Source organism: Haemaphysalis longicornis, unplaced genomic scaffold, assembly GCF_048455015.1.
Source record: "Haemaphysalis longicornis isolate Haplotype H1 unplaced genomic scaffold, Haemaphysalis longicornis Haplotype H1 scaffold_5, whole genome shotgun sequence".
In the NCBI taxonomy this organism is placed as follows: domain Eukaryota; kingdom Metazoa; phylum Arthropoda; class Arachnida; order Ixodida; family Ixodidae; genus Haemaphysalis; species Haemaphysalis longicornis.
Window position 1 is genome coordinate 151,277,454 of NW_027526385.1, and position 18,105 is coordinate 151,295,558.

General features: G+C 48.2%; 1 protein-coding gene across 1 annotated transcript in view; it reads left to right on the forward strand.

Moving 5' to 3' along the window:
* The window catches only part of LOC144138744 (putative cytochrome P450 49a1), a 69,060-nt gene that overhangs the window by 40,246 nt on the left and 10,709 nt on the right, over positions 1-18,105 (forward strand). Inside the window, exons 5-6 of the mRNA XM_077671160.1 lie at positions 1,967-2,123; positions 12,075-12,244. Of these exons, the coding sequence (XP_077527286.1) occupies positions 1,967-2,123; positions 12,075-12,244 (327 nt within the window). The remainder of the gene's footprint in view (positions 1-1,966; positions 2,124-12,074; positions 12,245-18,105) is intronic.

An 18,105-nucleotide genomic window follows, 5' to 3' on the forward strand; every position in this document is an offset into this window, starting at 1 on the left:
GGGGATCCAGGTTTTGGAACATCTTGTTGGTAGCGCACTTACACATGGACGCGAGGAATAGAGACAAGCCACAGCCTTGTGGCTTGTCGTTTCTTATCTTAGTGTCCGTGTGTAAGTGTGCTACCATGAAGATGTTCCAAACCCAATACCAACTAGTCCAGTTGTCACTTCTTCTACGGGGATCTCGGTGAAGACGATGAAGTTGGTTTAACGCTGTGTCTAGCGGGAGCTGCCGATTGCGGGCACGGGTTTTTCCTATACAAATATTGCCTTTTCCATACTGTACTGAGCCTCACCTCTTATTTACACAGTTACAATATCAAGCAGTGGTGACCCCCCTTCCCACTTACCTTATATTTCTTGATGACGTCACAGAATCTTGTTTGTGCGACTGGCCGTCGCCAACATAATCGACTCCGAAGAAACAATACTAGGCGATTACTGAGGGGCCTCCATATCCGCCGAATCGTATCACTTGAGTGCTAACGTACCCTTACCACACTACTGATGATGTTTAATCCTGACACATAAACGTCACTGCTGCATACACTTTGTCACTAAAGCGCAAAGTTAGAAGGTTTATCGACAATTAATGTTTTTTTTTTGTTAGAAGAAAACGTCTTTCCTGCTTGTAATGGAGCTGAGTGAGTTATAGTTCTTATAAACTGACAAAGTTGCATTTGAGGAGTTTTTTGTTTAATGAGCCAAGTCCACTTTAATGGAATTGAGAAAAACGTCGTTTTTTGCAACCGAAAGAGCGGTGGCACCTTCTGAAATATTTTTTTGCCTTGGTGTAGAAAAGAGTAAAATATATTATGTGTGCACTTAAGTAGAAATGGGTCTGAATTGCATCCCTAGGTAGGTAGGTACTTGAAAAGTTCGGGTCTGGCCCACATAGATGTGACACACAGAATTTAACGTATTTAAATACAAAGTTGCTTATTGCACATGTCTTTGCTAGTGATAAACGGCTGGAAAGGTATTACTTGAGGACTTTTTGAACTAATGTGCATAAAAGTAGTAACACGGATACCATTTTTTTGCTGCAATCGCTTGCTGCTCTGGAACAGAGGTCACTGGGTGCCGAGGCCACGACTAAATGTGAACAGAAGGAGAGCCCTTGGCAACATCCGCACTCTTCCTGTTCGTCAGCGGCCCTTTATATATCTTGCAATCTCCTGAAAACGTCGGAAAAATACTTCAACTCTTCATGATGCTGCCGTTATTCTCCAAATTATTTAAAAGGAGAAGTCCCGCGACGTCCAAAAGTGCCACACATTAAAATAAAATCACCGCGTTTTTTTCGTAGGTCCCAGAAACTTGCCCTTGAAACTTTTGCTGTAGGTGGCAAAATAAGTGCTTATTAGAGCGTTTTCTTCTTGTGCGCACATTGAGGCACTGGTGTGGTTTGCGCTCATTGTGCGCTACGTAGCCCAGGACCAGTTCTTCTTCTAGGAACGGATAAGCCGCCAATCTTTTCGTTACCGTCGTCTTCTTTTTAAAACGGTTAAACTGGTAATAAAACAGGAAAACAAGGCAAGAGGTGCGGGCGTGAAGCGGAGAAACGACGGCCATGCTCGCTGCATGACCACTAGGCTTGCACAGTGGTCGCACATTGTTTGAGTGTGTTCGGCTCATTTTGATTGGTGCAGCTCGCGTACTTGGCGAGTTCTTTAATCGAAATAAGCCTTTTGAGTTCATGTTTCTTTATATTTGGCTAACTTTGTTTTGAACGGCTTTTGGTATGAAAGCTCTGTACAATTATTATTTATTACACCCAAATTTATCTTAGATACGGTTGCGCAATATGACTCATTTTGAAAAAAAAAACTACTCGTCATTTTGTCTTCATGGCTCCTTAGAAAAAAGCATCCTGAATAATTTTAAATTGCGGCGAGGTCAGCGGGTTTTCTTCTCGTTCTTGTTGCTGAGACGAATTTGCACGCTTCTTCACATGACGCCGCAGGAGGTTCTTCCGCATAATGAAAGAAGCCGCCCAGTCCACGCGGGACAAAGAAAGCCAGAACTGTACCATCCTGAGCCATCTTCACAACGTGGACAAGGTCGACTTCAAGGAGATGTTCACGTTCCTTTACGACTTCGTGATAGGCGGCAGTGACTCGGTGAGCAAAAGCTGGCGTGCCGAACGGTCGCACCTTTTTCCAAAAGTTACAATCTAAAAAGTATTAAACAGTACGAAATTTATTCAACAAGCAATTTTGTTAGAGCGTTTGACCACGTAATTACTCTACGTTCCTTACGGTTACTTCGACGTTTATAGGTAAAAAGATAGAGAAGAAAGCCGGGATTGGATGTTCAGTAGGTTATTATGCTTAGTAAAACCAACTTTTATACATAATAAACTTCCCTTGCCTGAGCAAAGTACCTGAGTGTTACTGCGGAAGATCTTTACATTATGACTTAAGTACAATATTTATGAAGCTTGACGCATTACTGGGCTGCTTGTTGGATGTTCGCGGTATATGTGTCCGCAAAGGAGCAGATCCGAGTGTTCCACCTGAGACAGTACAATTAAAAAGGGCAGCATCTTAGTGGCAGCATCTGAAGAAGTCGATCCTCTTTTTATGTCAGAACTATTCATGGATGTGAAGGCGACACTCAAAGCTGTGATTCTCGCGTGTGTCGCCAGAGATGAGGTGTGTGCGTGGTCGCCGAATGGAGCCACGCAGGGGTTGAAGAAAGGAAGCCCAATCATGTTTTGTCGATGCACGTAGCATCGACGTGGCCTGGACCTCACGTGTCGGAGGTCCAGGCGGCCACGACGCAGCAGAATCACCAGCTTCAGACACCTCGTGAGCGTCGTGCTACCAAACCTGCGGTCTCTCTCTTTGAGGTTGTACGCTAAGATGGCTGCGAGGACACCATCTGACAGGTGGCATGGCAGAAGCGACACTGCAGCGGTCAGCCGAGGCCCTCGCTGCACGTGCCACTCGCTCGGAAGGTGTTCGCAAAGTGGAGCTTTGTGGTTCTCTGAGCAGTTAACATTACCAGCCGAGCTCTATTTGTTACTCTCCCACGGGTTTTTGGTGTTCTCCCAACGCCCTCTATAGGGTGGAAAACAAAACAGTAAGGTGCAAAGCTTCGCCATGTCGGAGGCGGAAGCTGAACTGTCGGGTATTCGAGAGGAATGGGAGATAAGACAGATTAAGGTGAGTTATGGTAGATTATGTTGAACAGGTGGCTTTGGGATTAGAATAGATTAAATATAGCTCAATATTGATTAATGCATATTAAGGCGATTTATAATAATTACGGCACGTTAAGGCAGATAAATGGGGCTTAAGGTGCATTAAGGGAGAATAAGTAGGTCCGGGTGAATTGAGATGGAATAATATTAGGTGGATAAAGATTTAATAAAAAGAATTAGGCAGAATAAGGGTGATTGAAGTGGATTTAGGTATATTGAGACGGGCTAGGATATTTTAGGGTCGACTGAGATAAATGAGGGTGGATTTATAAATATTACGGCAAATTTCAGCCCGTTACAAGGAATTAAAAGGGTTAAAGTAATTTGAGGCTGAGTAGGATTGACGCAATAAAATAGAGATGCAAATTTATTTATTCATTTATTGCACTTAGTCCTAATCGCCGAAGCGTTGCATTACAGAATGCACAGACGCATTACAGAATACACAAAAAGGACAAATGTGGCAAAATACACGAAATATCTGATAAATTGGTTAGCTATACTTGCTCGCGGCATAAATAACATAATAAACAATAATTAGTTAGATGTAATATATGCACATCCAAGAGGCAGAAAAATATGCCCATCGCAAAGGGAAAAAGAAACGGAAGGTGGCACATATTCCACATCACAAAGACAAGCATTGATACATAGTGGGGTATACTGAACGAAGCATACAACATAGAGATAAATGCAGATACAAGGGCAGCTGTGTGCCAAAACCAGAAGAAACGAATTATGATGGGTCATCTTGAATCAAATACGCATATAATGAGCATCAAAAAGTGCATGATCTGTTATTGACACTAGATGTGCCGGAAAGCGGTTCCAGTCATTTAATGTGTTCTATAGGAACAAGTGAAAAAAATGTGTTAGTTTGACAATGAGTGATTATACATGTGGTCAACGCGAGACGAGCGATAGAATTGCGCTGGTAAGAGCAACTGTACTGCGGAGCTCACAGCCCTCCGGGACAGCCTACAGGGACTAACGCCGGCCTGACTGCGCGCCCCAGTGGGTTCCATCCGGCATCGTTATAGGGACTCCACGGTGGCGAGACAGTATTTACGCCGAGTATCCAACAACTGCACTACTTCAAGGGACATCCACACACTACTTGACACGTACCCCTGCCCTCTCCGGCTGTTGTGGGTTCGGTGGAGTACGCTCACCCCTCACACTGCAGCGGATAAGGCTCGGTAGCCTACGTCTATTCCTCGGCCGCTGCCAATGTTAACAACCGGTCCATTAGAAAACTTTCTCCAACGGAAGAAAAATCTGTGTCGCGCCACACGTGACCTCCTCCCACAATGTGGAACGGACCTCCCCAGAAGCTTGCTCGCTGGGAAGAGGTTTGCTGCGCAGACGTCGCGCTAGAGTGGCGCTTTCACACGTGATCGAGGCCTGGCCGCCACGCTAGCATGCCCCTTTGGATGACACCCGCCTCTTATGCACAGCTCCGGCTGAACAAGCTGGTGTGGATCATCTAATATGGCCGTGTCCTTCACTGGACTCAGCCAGAAGGGGACACCTGAAAGGCGCAGGTCTCCGCACTGGACGACACCCAGCCCTCCAGCGGTGCCTCTGAGGACCCCCACCACTCCCTTCTTGACTTCCTTCGAGAGACAGGTGCCCATCTTTGCATGTAAATAGGTTATTTTTATACCAGCGGGCATTCTATCGCAAATAAAAAACTGCGCATCAAGTTGTGGTTGTATATTTTGTGGAACAGGCAAAGACAAAAATATCTTCTGCGCAGGGTCAGAAGTAGCAATGATAAACTGGACTTCATTGATATATCACTGGCTGCTCGTTGATAGTTCGACAAGATTGTTCCGAGGAAGATGCAGCACAACCACATGTTTTCGGCATGATAGGCAATGGGGCTATGTGCCCGGGTGATGCCGGCTATGCGCCTAGCGCTTACAAGAAACAAGGAGGAAGACGATGATTGGCTCGCGCTCGTAGGGCGGCCACCTTGACTGACTGGTGACTCTTCCTACTTGGACTGCTTTACTGCAAATACCTGCCAATACACCATTATTCCTTGTGCCTTCCTCGTGGCACAACACAGCAGTGCCAGTTCGGCCGTGCGATCATCGGCTTGCCCGGGCCCGCCCTGGTTACGGTTGCAGCAGCGCATCTCGGGCACACCAGCAGTTCAAGGATCGTGCTGGTCCGGTCTGCAACGCGGACGTCCGCGATGGGCGACACCGGTAAACTCAAGAAGAAATCTGTAGTGGCCAAGCGATTACAGGGAATCGTACGATGGTTCAACTTGAAAAATGGCTACGGTTTCATCAAATGCCACGATAACAACCTGTACGTCTTCGTCCATCACAGCGCCATTAGAAGCAACAACCCTCGCAAGCTTCTGAGCAGCGTGGGAGACGGGGAAACCGTCGAGTTTAGTATGGTGGTCTACCAGAAGGGTCTCTATGCGGCCAATGTGACGGGGCCCGGCGGCGCGCCAGTCAAGGGAAGCCCGTACGCGGAGAAGTTCAGCTTCTACCCATTCTGGTTCTCACGCCGCTGCGAGCGACGACAGCGATCCAACGCGAAGGGTCGCAATGAGCCCTGCGAGGCCATCGGTGACAACAGGAGGCCTCGGCTACCGAAGCGTATCCAGGCGCAGAGGTGGACATCACCGCTCACCACGGGACGTCACTACCCTCCCGGGTACGACAGCTGGCACATGAGGCAGGTGCCGCGCGTAGCGGTGAAGCCGCCGACGGCAGCCAGAGACGAGCGCCAGTCGGTCAGGGCTGAGGAGCAAGACAGCAAGAACACTGGCGAGCCGCCGAGCAAGCCTCTTTCGAAGCCGTTATACAGCCTCTACGTCGGAAGGCAGCCGCCGGCGGGGCCGCAATGAGCCGGAAGTAGCCGGAGGTGTTGGTGATGGAGGGTCCGGCGGACGCAGGAAAGACTGGCTGCCTGACACGGCTGGCACCGGTCAAGGAAAGAAGCCGCCCCAGCGGTGCAAGCGCCGGTACTTTCGCAGGCAAGGTGACCGCGGTACGAGGAAGAGACAATCCTCGTTCCTCCTGGTTTCCCGCAAGCGCTAGGCGCATAGCTGGAATGGCCAGGGCACATAGCCCCATGGCCTTTTGTGTGGGAGGCATGTGGTTGCTCTGTGTCCACATCGAATTTAGCTCAGCGATCATTGTATGCCAAAATGTCGACCGCAATAAAGAACCGCAGCTTTCGCTTACTCCTGATTTGGTGGCATACGTGAGGCATACGCCACCATACTCAAGTTGTTTGAGAGCAGCCTACCAAGATCGATACAGTCACATAGTCCCCAGGTAGTCAAATGAGGCTTCACAAACGCCAAGAATTATCCCGAAAATACATTCGGAAAGCGCGTATTGAACGAAACGACATTCGCTGCAAGCGAACTTGGCAGCAAGGTAGGGACGGTGGTCCTAAATGTCTCGTCAAAATGATCGCCGCGCCAGCCTCTCCAGTGGTGGCCATCATGGCCAGAAAAATAATAATGGAGATAGTGGGCACCCTTGCTGAACGGGAGATTGAATATGAACAGGTGAGGAAAGCTTTCTGTCATTGTATATAGCTATCTTAGTACGTTGCGAGCGGTAGAACAAAAGTTGTTGTCGTTCTTGTTCTTCCTGTCTCGGTAGACACGCCCACTTGGGGACATCAATCGGGAGCTTCTGGATGTTAATGTGCCCGCTTCACAAGATTCAGGAAACTGTGAATTTGAAACGTAAAAGTTGAAGTGTAGTGCGTGCCACGGCACTCCTGGATGTGATTGCGCGTGAGTAAAACAGGTGCACACTAGCCACGCAGAACCTTGGATTTAGGGAAGCAGTGCCCTGTGCCAGTCTTCTTGCTGACATGGTTTGTGCCGTAAGACGAACAAACTAAAGTGAAGAAAGAGGCGCACACGTGTAGCAGAAAAGAAGCCGGTGCATTGACGCAAAAAACGAAGACAGCAACGCGAAGAAGGTGAAGTGAATACGATGTATCAATAAATAAGATGTTAATCAGTATCACTAGGATTACGCTTTCAAAGCACCTAAGCAGGTTCATGTTCCTCGAACAATTATTGTGTTGGCCATGTAATTTTGTTGGCAAAGCACGAACAAACGATGAAGCCTACATTAGTCAGAAATCATTACCAGATATTTGCTGATGGCCCTGAAGTACTACATTTGTGAACATTAGCGTTCACAAAAATTTAGCGGATAAGGCGTTGTTCTGCTGACAACTACCATGCAGTCGGATTTAATCCCAGATGAAAAAAGAAAATTCGCGTGTGTGGAGACTTGGACACGCGTGAAAGATCCCCAGGTCTTCAAATTTTTGCAGGTGCTACGCCATGCACGTCTAGAAGTCCCAAACACTGTTCGACTCAAGTGGATCCCGGTGCATGCGGGCATGGACGCGTCGAGTAACAACGCAAACCACAACGACACGGAACGCGCGGAAGTGCGAGCACTAACCAACCGCGCCCCTGCAACTGACCGTCCAACGTGGTTCGGTGCCAAGGACCGAATGACGGATTATGGAGAAATCACCAAGACCTGCCGCCTTGTTCGTAGGACACTCCCACTCCGGGTCCGGGGTTGAGCCGAGCGGGGGCAGTGCTACTATACTCAGGGAGCACTTAAGAATGGCAACGGAATTAGCCCCGGCGCCACGTCACTGCCGCCGGTTGTTACACCGCGCGGTGCACAAAGTGCCCTACAGCGAGTATTTTGAACGTGATATGAGCCATTTCCGTAGTGTGTCGTACTTAATCTGCTTATAAATTCCCGCATCGACAAAAAAAAAACAACGTTGGAAAAATAAGAATATAAATAAGAATATGGTATGCGTTAAGCGCAATCTCGTTTCAAAACGTGCGCGCTTGACATCCGGGTCGGTCGCTTCAGCGGAGTGATACAGTGCACGAGCTATTGTCATTCTTAACTTGTACCTGAGTATAAGACAGCATCAGACCAGGTCCCTACCTACCCCGGCTCTGATGCACCGAATGTATTCGGAGGCGTACCCGACCAACGAATGCCAGCTCTGCAGCAGGGAGACTGCAGACCAGATGCACATCTTGTGGGACTGTGTCATGAACCCTGAAGAAGCGACGTCAAGAACCGTCCCGCCATGGCTTGAGGGACCCGCAAGGAGCTACATTTACGAGCATCAACACTGGGCCGTCCATCAGGTTTTGCGGGTGCTCGGAAGGCATTATATTCGCGAGCCGGCAACGGCGAACTCACGTCTCGGCTGAGTAGCAGCTAACCACCAGGCTGAGTGGAGCTAACCACCTCCAAGGCCCGCGTCATGGCGCGTAACAATTCGTTCTGTAGGCTTAAATAAAGTCCATTAAATCCAATGAAAATTAATCTGGCGCATTCCGCTAGGACGGGCCTCCATACCCAGGTGAAGCTTTGGTCTTTAAAACAGAAGTTCTCTTAAACATCCACCTCGCATGCGGCAGACCCACTGTATACACGGATAGGCCGCCCTGGGTGGCGACATTCCGATCCCACGCAGGTACAAGCACGCCACTTCCGGTACGCACCCAGCGCCATCTTCTGGTTTGGTTGGAACACTACTCCGGTTTTTAAGTGCAGAGCACTTTAGGGGCTCGCCCTGTCGTCTTAGCTCGCTCGCTGGACCCAAGCAGAACCACACGACATTCTATCGTCGCAGCGTGAACCAGAGGCTTAGAAAGCCAAACGTTTTATACAGTCATAAGCGTTCGAAACTCGTGAACCGTTGGCACTTGTCATACATCCCCCCTTGTTTAGCGCAAAGAAAACGGTAGGTATATTGAAGGCAAAATATACGTAATTATATGGCAGCGCCCGCGTTCATTTAGTTAGGAACGCTCGTTGGGTTGTTTTTTATTATAGTATGCGAAGAAAAGTGGCAGTGCAACGCCGGCATGTGCGGGAGAAAAAGCAAGCACAAAAAGAACAGAACACACTCTCGCCAACATAGTCCAGACGCGGAAGCGGCAATTGCATATGTAGACGCCAGCGTCAAAAACAGCATGGTGCACACTGCACTCATCTACCCCCAGCTACCAGAGGTGGACCAATCTCGCTCTTATGAGGCTAATCCGATGTCACCAGCGTATATTGCTGAACTAGCAGCGATACATGATGGGTTGGCCGCAATACTGCCTATTGTCCAGGCAGGGCCATACTGCCGACTAATATTACGCACAGACGCTACGCAAGCCATCCACGACATCCGCCGCGTAACACAAGCTACATCGTTCGCCGATGCCATTCTCCACTTAGCACAAAGCACTCTACTGCAGATCCGCATAGAATGGGTGCCCCGTTCAGCTGTACCCGGCAGTAGGGAGGCAGACGCGGCTAGTCGCCCGCATACCTTGATGCGACCACTACCACTTTTCTCCGAAGATCAAAGTGGAAACCTGGCACAACAGAAGGAAATTCTCCGGCGCAACACGCGAGCCCTCATACCCCCGTGTGATTCAAACCTACCTCCCTGGTGACTTAACTCGCCGAGCGGAGGTTGCGCTGCGGAGAATACGCGTTGGAATGGCCCTTACGCCGTCTGTGACTGCCTCTTTGCCATCGCAGTTCCGCGGCCCATACCACTCTACTTGCCATTCTGCGACTCCGCCGTACAGAATGTGAATGTGCAGCATCTGCTGTGGACATGCCCGGGACTGAATCAAATATGATTGCGGCACCTTCGTGCAATCGGCCTCCATCCTGGCCGACCTCCAGACCTGCAGAGCTGGGTTCATGAACCATTTGATCGTATACCCGCCGCGGTGGCTCAGTGGCTAAGGCATTGCGCTGCTGAGCACGAGGTCGCGGGTTCGATTCCCGGCCGCGGCGGCCGCTTTTCTGATGGAGGCGAAAAGCAAAAACGCCCGTGTGTACGAGATTTCGGCGCACGATAAAGATCCCCAGGTGGTCAAAATCAATCCGGAGCCCTCCACTACGGCACGCCTCATCGCCTGCGTTGCGTCGGCGCGTTAAACCCTACAATCAATCATCAATCAATCATTTGATCGTCACCTTTGTGGACTTTATACGCGAAGCAACCTTGTTCGTGTACCTGTGAATCGTGCACCGTTATGCCGCAGGGCAAGCCTTCGAATAATAAAAAGAAAGAACTCCCGCTGGCGCAGTTTCAGAGAGGGGGCGCGCGAGCACTGCGGAGGCGGGAAATTTGATTTGCATTGGGTGGTAAAAGTGAGGGGATAACGGCGCTAAAGCCCATTATGACGAATCATTTCTCTGCACTTCAGACAGCTTTCACATTGAGTGGAATGGCTTTAATGTTTTTAGGAGCGGCTAAACAACACCGCTGTTCGGCCTCTGCACCTAAAGGGTTCAACTGCGTGTCTCTGAGCGAACGACTTCGGTTCAGGTCGGAGAAATGCTGCTTTTTAAGTGCGATGCACTTTATAAGCGACCCCGAACCTTCCGCCGTCCGCATTGCTCCTCCTCCTCTCCCCTAGCAACGGCGCGAGGAGCGGAGAGGAGCGTCTGTAGCAACGGCGCAGCGACGTCACACCCCACGTGACCCGCGCGCGCTCCGCCTCCCGCGCCGTGGCTGCGCGCGCCCGCGCCGGGCACCGCACCTCGCGCCGTGACGTCACACTCCCACGTGACCGCGCGCTGGCGCCTTTGCGTCTGCTCCCCCTCTCCTCGCGCCGTGACGTCACATGCTCTGCAGCTGGCGCGCCTCTCCCCACGTTAGGTTTGCACTCACCCTCGGCGCGCGCCTCTCCCCTCGCCTGACAGCTCCCCCTCGCCGGTACTGCGCCTCTCAAGGCGATGGCAGAATTACTACGCCGTGTACTCTCGGCGCAAGAAATGCATTCGCACTTCCTCACGATTCCCTTCGGGGAGGTGGGGGCAATTTTTTTTTTCAGACCCGTGTTTTTTTTACTCCAAAATGTCGCCTTTGCTAATTTTAGCGCTTTCCTTTCATAGCTAATGATGGTTTGGTATGTTTTAGTACAATTTACGGGAGGTGCGTGCCATGTCAACAAGTTTAATTAACGTTCTGCTTCGTACCGAAAGTGTCTGCCTTGTGCATATCTGGAAACGGAATAGCGCCTACGGGTGTAACACCCGGTGCGCTTGCGCCACGTCCCGACCATTATTCGAAATAAATCTGCATAGACGCTAGAGTCTCTACTGGCACGGTGCCAAAAGGTGTACCGCCTGGCCGCAGTAGCGGACACGCGAGGTGGCGGAACTAGGATAGGAATTATGATGACGGAAATCCCAACCCAACGTCCAGACGTTCAGTTAGAACAGGGACCTTATGTATCAATAGCTTAGCTACCGCAGGCTTAACACAGTTTTAAATGCAGAGCATTTCTTAGCCTCGCCTGTTCCTGCGTCGGACGGTGTCAACAGTTTCGCGTCCGCAGCAGGTGCGCCTCCCCTTCCCTCCTCTCTCTCAACAGCAGCTGGCGCGCGCATGCGTCGTAGTCAGCGCGTTCGCTCCGTATCGGTCTCGGCGTAACAGGTGCGTGATAGCAGCGCGGTGGGGCGCGGAAGGGCGCGCGCTGCTTGCGCATGCGCGCTCTCCCTCCCCCCCCCCCCCCCCCCCGTACTGCTCTCCCTCTACTGCGCGCGCTGCAAATATAGCGGCTAGCGGTCGCTCGTGTTTCAGTCACTGCGTTGCTCCTTCCTTCCTTGGTTGACGCTCGTGCCCACGTTTACTCGTGTCTGCTACTCCAGCATCACGGAAGAAGCGATGGAAGCAACACTGCCTTCAATCAGTACTGAGACCCAAATGCTCTGCATTTACTCGTGTTCCCCTCGCGGGAAGGCGCGGGAATTTTTTTTACTTAGGAATCACTCCTGAAGTAAACGTCTTCCTTTGGTCTTTGCAGACGGCAGCAGCAGCAACATTCACCTTGTACCGACTGGCAATAAACCCCGATGCCCAGGAAAAAGCGCGGCAAGAAGTTTTGTCCTCCTCTTGCAAGGACTCCGACAGCGCAGCGTCCGAAAATCCCAATCATCTGCCGTACCTGAAGGCGTGCATCAAGGAAGCGCTTCGGTAAGATGGCCGCGTTCGACAGGTTAGCCAAAAGACGCCCCCTATAAAATGTTTACGATAATTTGCGTCCTTTACAGTTAAGTTGGCAAGTATTAATGATAGGTTCATGTGTTTAAAAAACTCTTATTAATATTTCTAGTGATCCCACGAAGGATATCAGTGACGCTGAAGCTTTTACATCAGAAATAACGCTGAAAGAGTAGGCAAGGGCTAGCATGACCGCTTAAAACCAGCAAGCATAAAGCGTTAGCGTTCACTTCATGCCGTTTCATTGCACCAACCCTGCCAGTGTTGGTGCAGTGTTTAACAGAGGTGTGTTCTTTCGCAAAGAAACTGCCATGCCTTCCAGGAAAACATCGCGAGGAAGTTTGACAGCTTCTGGAGTGACTGTGTGTTTCTAACCACTGCTTTTATAGACAAAAGACGCTGCTCGGATTGGACATCTTAAAACCCTGTAATGCCCAATGTATCATATTAGATACGCCATCTGTCGGATTTTTCTACTCGCCCCTGGGCCTTTCGACCGCTAAGAAATGACCACTACTACCATTTCTGATACCTCCTAAGCGTTTTTAAAAAATCCATAGCTCGATAACTCGCCGCATTGAGTCCCAAACCCAGTTTGCAAGATGGATTCCTCCGTCGTATGCGCTCCCGGTGGGTCTGCACCTGCATTCAATGGGTGTATGATACACTTTTTTACCGGGTGTATGATTCATTATATACCCACTTTATATGTAGGTATACATATACCTACACGTAAATTGGTATATGCTACATTATATACCTCGATTATATATATGTAGGTATATATATGCTTACTCTTCATGCATTTATGATACACTATATAATTTGAAAACCCTTCGAGAAAAAAATTTCTTATTCGCAGTTTTTTATTGTTTCACTCACAAACTACAACGTACCAAAGCATTAGAATTTTTATCTATTGTTTTCATTGGTTGGGCATCACAGGGTTAAAAGGTGCGCTCTGCTCGGTCCGCGTGGGCGTACTTTGTCACAAAAGAGCTGCCACTCCATATGAGCCTCGTCACAAGAATGAGAAAATTACAGAAACTTGGACTGTCCACCGCGGAAATGAGGACGGAACATGAGGAGCTCTTCGAATTGTCCCTCGGCAGCTCTGCGCATGTAATGACTGGGAACTTCAGAGAGACACGCGGGCCCGCAGTTCGCATCTATCATAACAAGTGCCACAAATGTATTTTAAAAACGCTAGCCTTTTTTGGAGTATTTAAAGGCACAAAAATTAGGTCATTTCCACTCTGTGAACAAGGACGACCAGCAAATCCGTGCGCAGTCAAAGCAGAGCTCGAAACAGGACACGTTGGTTTGTGATTGGCGAATGAGCATATAATTCTTATATCTAAATACTAGAGGCCGGATATGCAGGAATTACAAATGCGCCTTTTAGTCGTCAAAAATAGCCTGGCAGAACAACATTTTTGGCCTACAACGCTGCAAATATAGGCGCCATAAATTTTTACATAAATGCAAATTCGAAACGAAGACGTGCATGACGTCTAAGTACAACAAGGAAACCGAAAAATGTTGTTTTTATGATGGCACAAAGGAAACAAAATTTGGACATAGCCCTTTAATTGCGCATTAAACTACAGCACTAAGCACGATCAATTGGCCTTATTCAATTAGTGCCCTGAGCGCATTCGTGTTCGACGGCAACTGTCGCTTGCTCGAGCATATAGTAAAACAGGCACGAAAAAGACTACCTGAAAGCTGGGAATACTGATTAAAAAGGCGTTAGTTTATGCCTCCCCAACGCAAACAAATTGCTTCACAACACATACAAACACAAATATGGAATACAAGAGAGACGATAATTTATTAATAAATTGACATGTTCTTACATTAGGACTGTTAGGTGCAACTCTGTCAATTTTCTTATAAACGATGATATTATCCAAATTTTACAGGCAAGACGTCTCGACACTTGTAAATACACTTTAGCACATTTGAAGAACACTTTTAAAGAGATATTCAGCAGCGAAAGAGAATTTTTATTTAGCAGCGAATTTTCGAGCGCGTTGGACGTGTGAGTTTTAAGGCCTAAGGGAACGCAGCTGGGCAGGGATGCTTCGCCGTTGGCTCTTCATTGTAGTAGTGATTTACTTACAAAGGTGTGTTCGATGCTCAACCGTTGCATTGGAATTTTATTTCGATTCGAGTATGCTTCTAGAAACGAGGGCATGGCTGCACCTGTTTGAAGAAATCTGTTTGGAGAGCACACAGACCGTCGTTTAAAATCACTGTGAAAATTATTGAAATAACAACAAACTACTATTATCTCGAGATTTTTGGATTCAGAATTGTGCCTCATGTCCCTTAGTAAAAGCGATGAGAAGGAACGCTAGGCGGCGACAGATGTTATTGCAGCATAATTGTAGTTGAGAACATTCCATGGCTTAACCGACACTGGAATCCAAGTGTGCTCACCAGCAAGGATTCCTGAAACTTTTTTAAGAACAGAAAATTCCCCTTTATTGTCCAACACCTATTGTAACTTCACACATGCATTTTCGGTTTCTGGTCCTGCAGAGGCGGTGGCGAGTTATTGCTGCGCATGGAAATTTTGCGCAATGGTAATATTTAGAGTTTCTCCTGAACTTTCAAGTTTTGTGATAGCGCTTACGGCGGACGTGAAAGTGGCGCACAATAATACTCCTCGGAGGCTATCCACAGAGAAGACAGCTTGAGCCTACCTGACTACAGCACTCTCGTCACCCGAGAAGTCGTTGATCATACTTAAAACTGCGCATTCGGACGGAACAAGGAAAAAAAGACACAGGACGGGCCTGTTCTCTGCTTTTGCTCATCACCTTTGTCTGAGTCACACAAAGGTGCTCAGACAAAGGCAAAGGTGCTGAGCAAAAGCAGAGAACAGGTGGCAAGGGAATTAATCGAGGCCTTTTTCATTCGAAAGCATCGTGACCAGTGTGTAAGTGAACCATCCATATCTTCGTATGGAAATGAATACAGTGTGTAAGTGAACCATCCATATCTTTGTATGCAAATGAATATGAATTTCTAAACCGTTATATCATGTGATAAAGGCGGTGACATGTGTGCGCATGTGCTGGCGTTGGTATATTAGCATGCTCCATTTTTTCAATAAACTAGTTGTGAGTCCGCGCCCGTCCTGTGTCTTCTTTTCCTTGTCCCGTCCGAATGCGCAGTGCTAAGTATGAATATGAACCAACTAGCCCAACAACATGCTTTGCGAAGTCGTTGATCATGATTGATTGATTGATTGTGGGGTTTAACGCGCCGACGCAACGCAGGCGATGAGGCGCGCCGTAGTGGAGGGCTCCGGATTAATTTGACCACCTGGGGATCTTTATCGTGCGCCGAAATCCCGTACACACGGGCGTTTTTGCTTTTCGCCTCCATCAGAAAAGCCGCCGCCGCGGCCGGGAATCGAACCCGCGACCTTGTGCTCAGCAGCGCAACGCCTTAGCCACTGAGCCACTGCGGCGGGTAGTCGTTGATCATGGCCTTGATGTGCGAAAAGTAGCAGTTAATATTGAACAGCTGCCAACCTTGTCCCGCAACGCGCACACGTGACGATGGGTTCTGGCGAAGGTGGAACGGCAAGGTCTCCTTAAACGAGCCCTATAAAGTAAATTACAAACAATACAAAAGCAGCGTGTATACGGGACATTTTACATTTTTCTTTTGCTCCTCACTCCTCCTTTCTCCTGACTGCTTTCCGCGGTTGTTTTCCAGGAGTTGGTTCAACTAGAGGACTAGGTTGCCCTTCATATACTTTAAAAAACATTCAATGTTTCCCGGTAATATAACAATCGCAAACTGCACTCGAAGGTGAAACTTGAGGCTGAATTGTCGCCGATTTTGAGGCTAATGAGGCACCGATTTTGGAAATAGGCATTTGTAAGCATTTATAATCATTTGGCCCAAAACTCCACAATGGCATTTGCAGGTACTACAAAGGCACCGTGAAAGCCCTTCGTCACCTCTAATTCATGATCATATACCAAAGCGGAGCGATTGGAACGCAAGGAACAAAATAGGCATTTGCCTAAAATCCGGTCTCGACTTATTAGCGGAACGAAACTTGGAAGGGCTACGGTTTTATTCTAGCAGGGAATCACGGGGTTGCACGTTTCCATGCCGTATAGACGCTCATGAATTGCCTGCAGACGGGAATTCCACAATATTTGTAATTTCACCGCACACTACGTGAGTATGAAAAGCTGATGAAACTCGGTGTAATTTGAAAGTCCTCTTAGCGACTAATTTCCATGTGTGTTATTTCACCATAGTGTAAAAAAAAACAAGAGTTACAGCCGTTTTCTGTAACCATATTCCCTCCGTAAATGACGAACTATTGATGGCAGCAAGGGAATCCAGCAATGTTTCGAACTCTACTGCGAATTTAATAAATGTGACAAGTTTCTAAAACTCAGCGGAATGATAGAGCCCTCTTAGCGGTCAATTTATGTATAGTTTGTTTGGGGATGGTTTTGAATAAAACAAGACAAACGGTAGTTTTCAGTAACAGTCGTCCCTCCGCGAAAATTTCCATTGTGCGCCGGTTTGTTCACGCATGCTGTATGGGGAAACCGATAAATATAAAGCTTCGCTGTGAAGTTTTGTTCGGTGTCAGTATTCTGTCACTAAGTAAACCGCCCTAGGAGTGCGCATGTGAAAGAATGTTTCAACGCGAAGCAAAGAAGAAAAAGGGTTACAAGCTACTAAATCTGCTGCCATGGTTCATACATCACCACATTATTCAGCGCAAAGGAAACCTCAGACGTAATATTTCTAACAAGATAAAGATCATAACCGAGAGCACGCAGCGGTCTTTTAATGAAGAATGAAAGTTTGGCAGGTTTTAGTGCGCAGCACTTAAGTGGTTGCTACTGTGGTTTGGCGGCGTCATATGCCTCGTAACTGAACGAAGGGAACACTGAAGACAGAAGGAAGACGAAGGAGGAAAGTGCGACGAAAGTGTGAGGGAGAGGGTGGTATCTTGAGGCGGCGCGGGACGCTCCCCGCCGGCGACGCACCACGAGATAACCGAGAGGACGAAGACACCACCGAATAAGAGCCCACAGGAAAGCGGAGGATGAAAGTATGGGGAAAGTGTGAGAGGGAGGGCAGTATTAATTTTATTTATTTTATTTACAACATACTGCGGTCTTGAAAAGACCAAGCAGGAGAGGCACAAAAAATTCAGTGGCAAAGACACGGAAGCATGATTTATGATAATGAGAACAAGCGCAAACAAAATACAAGATCAGTTAATCATACAGAGATGTATAGAGGACCTTAACCAAAGGTTAACACGACCTTCAGAACAACGCAGATGGGTGTAACTCCCTATTACACATTCACAATATACAAAAAACAATTAAGGCATAGCGGTGAATGCCGAGGACGGGCCGCAGAAGCCCAGCACGCGCAGCGTGGTGCACTTACAGTGCGGAACACCCTTGTCTATAACACTGAGTTCAACTTCAACTGGTTACCTCTCAAAACTGGGGACTCAAACTTGTCACAAAGAACGCTGAGGTCAAAATATATGGTTAAGACTTCAGAATGACACAATAGTTTTCTTCAAATGATTTTCGGCCGAGGCAAGATAAGGCGAAACTTGTATTATAGACAAGTGTGTTGCCTTCTGTACAACGTTCCTTCGGTGTCCTCCTCGTTGCGCGGCTCATCCGAACCACGTGACATTTGCGGGGGAGGCTCAAACATGGTTTACAGCAACATGCTCGGCGACGGCGGCGCGCAGGGTAAAGTGCGGCACCGTGCGTTCGCTGATCACGCGATCAATTCCTGATATGCAACAGCTATGC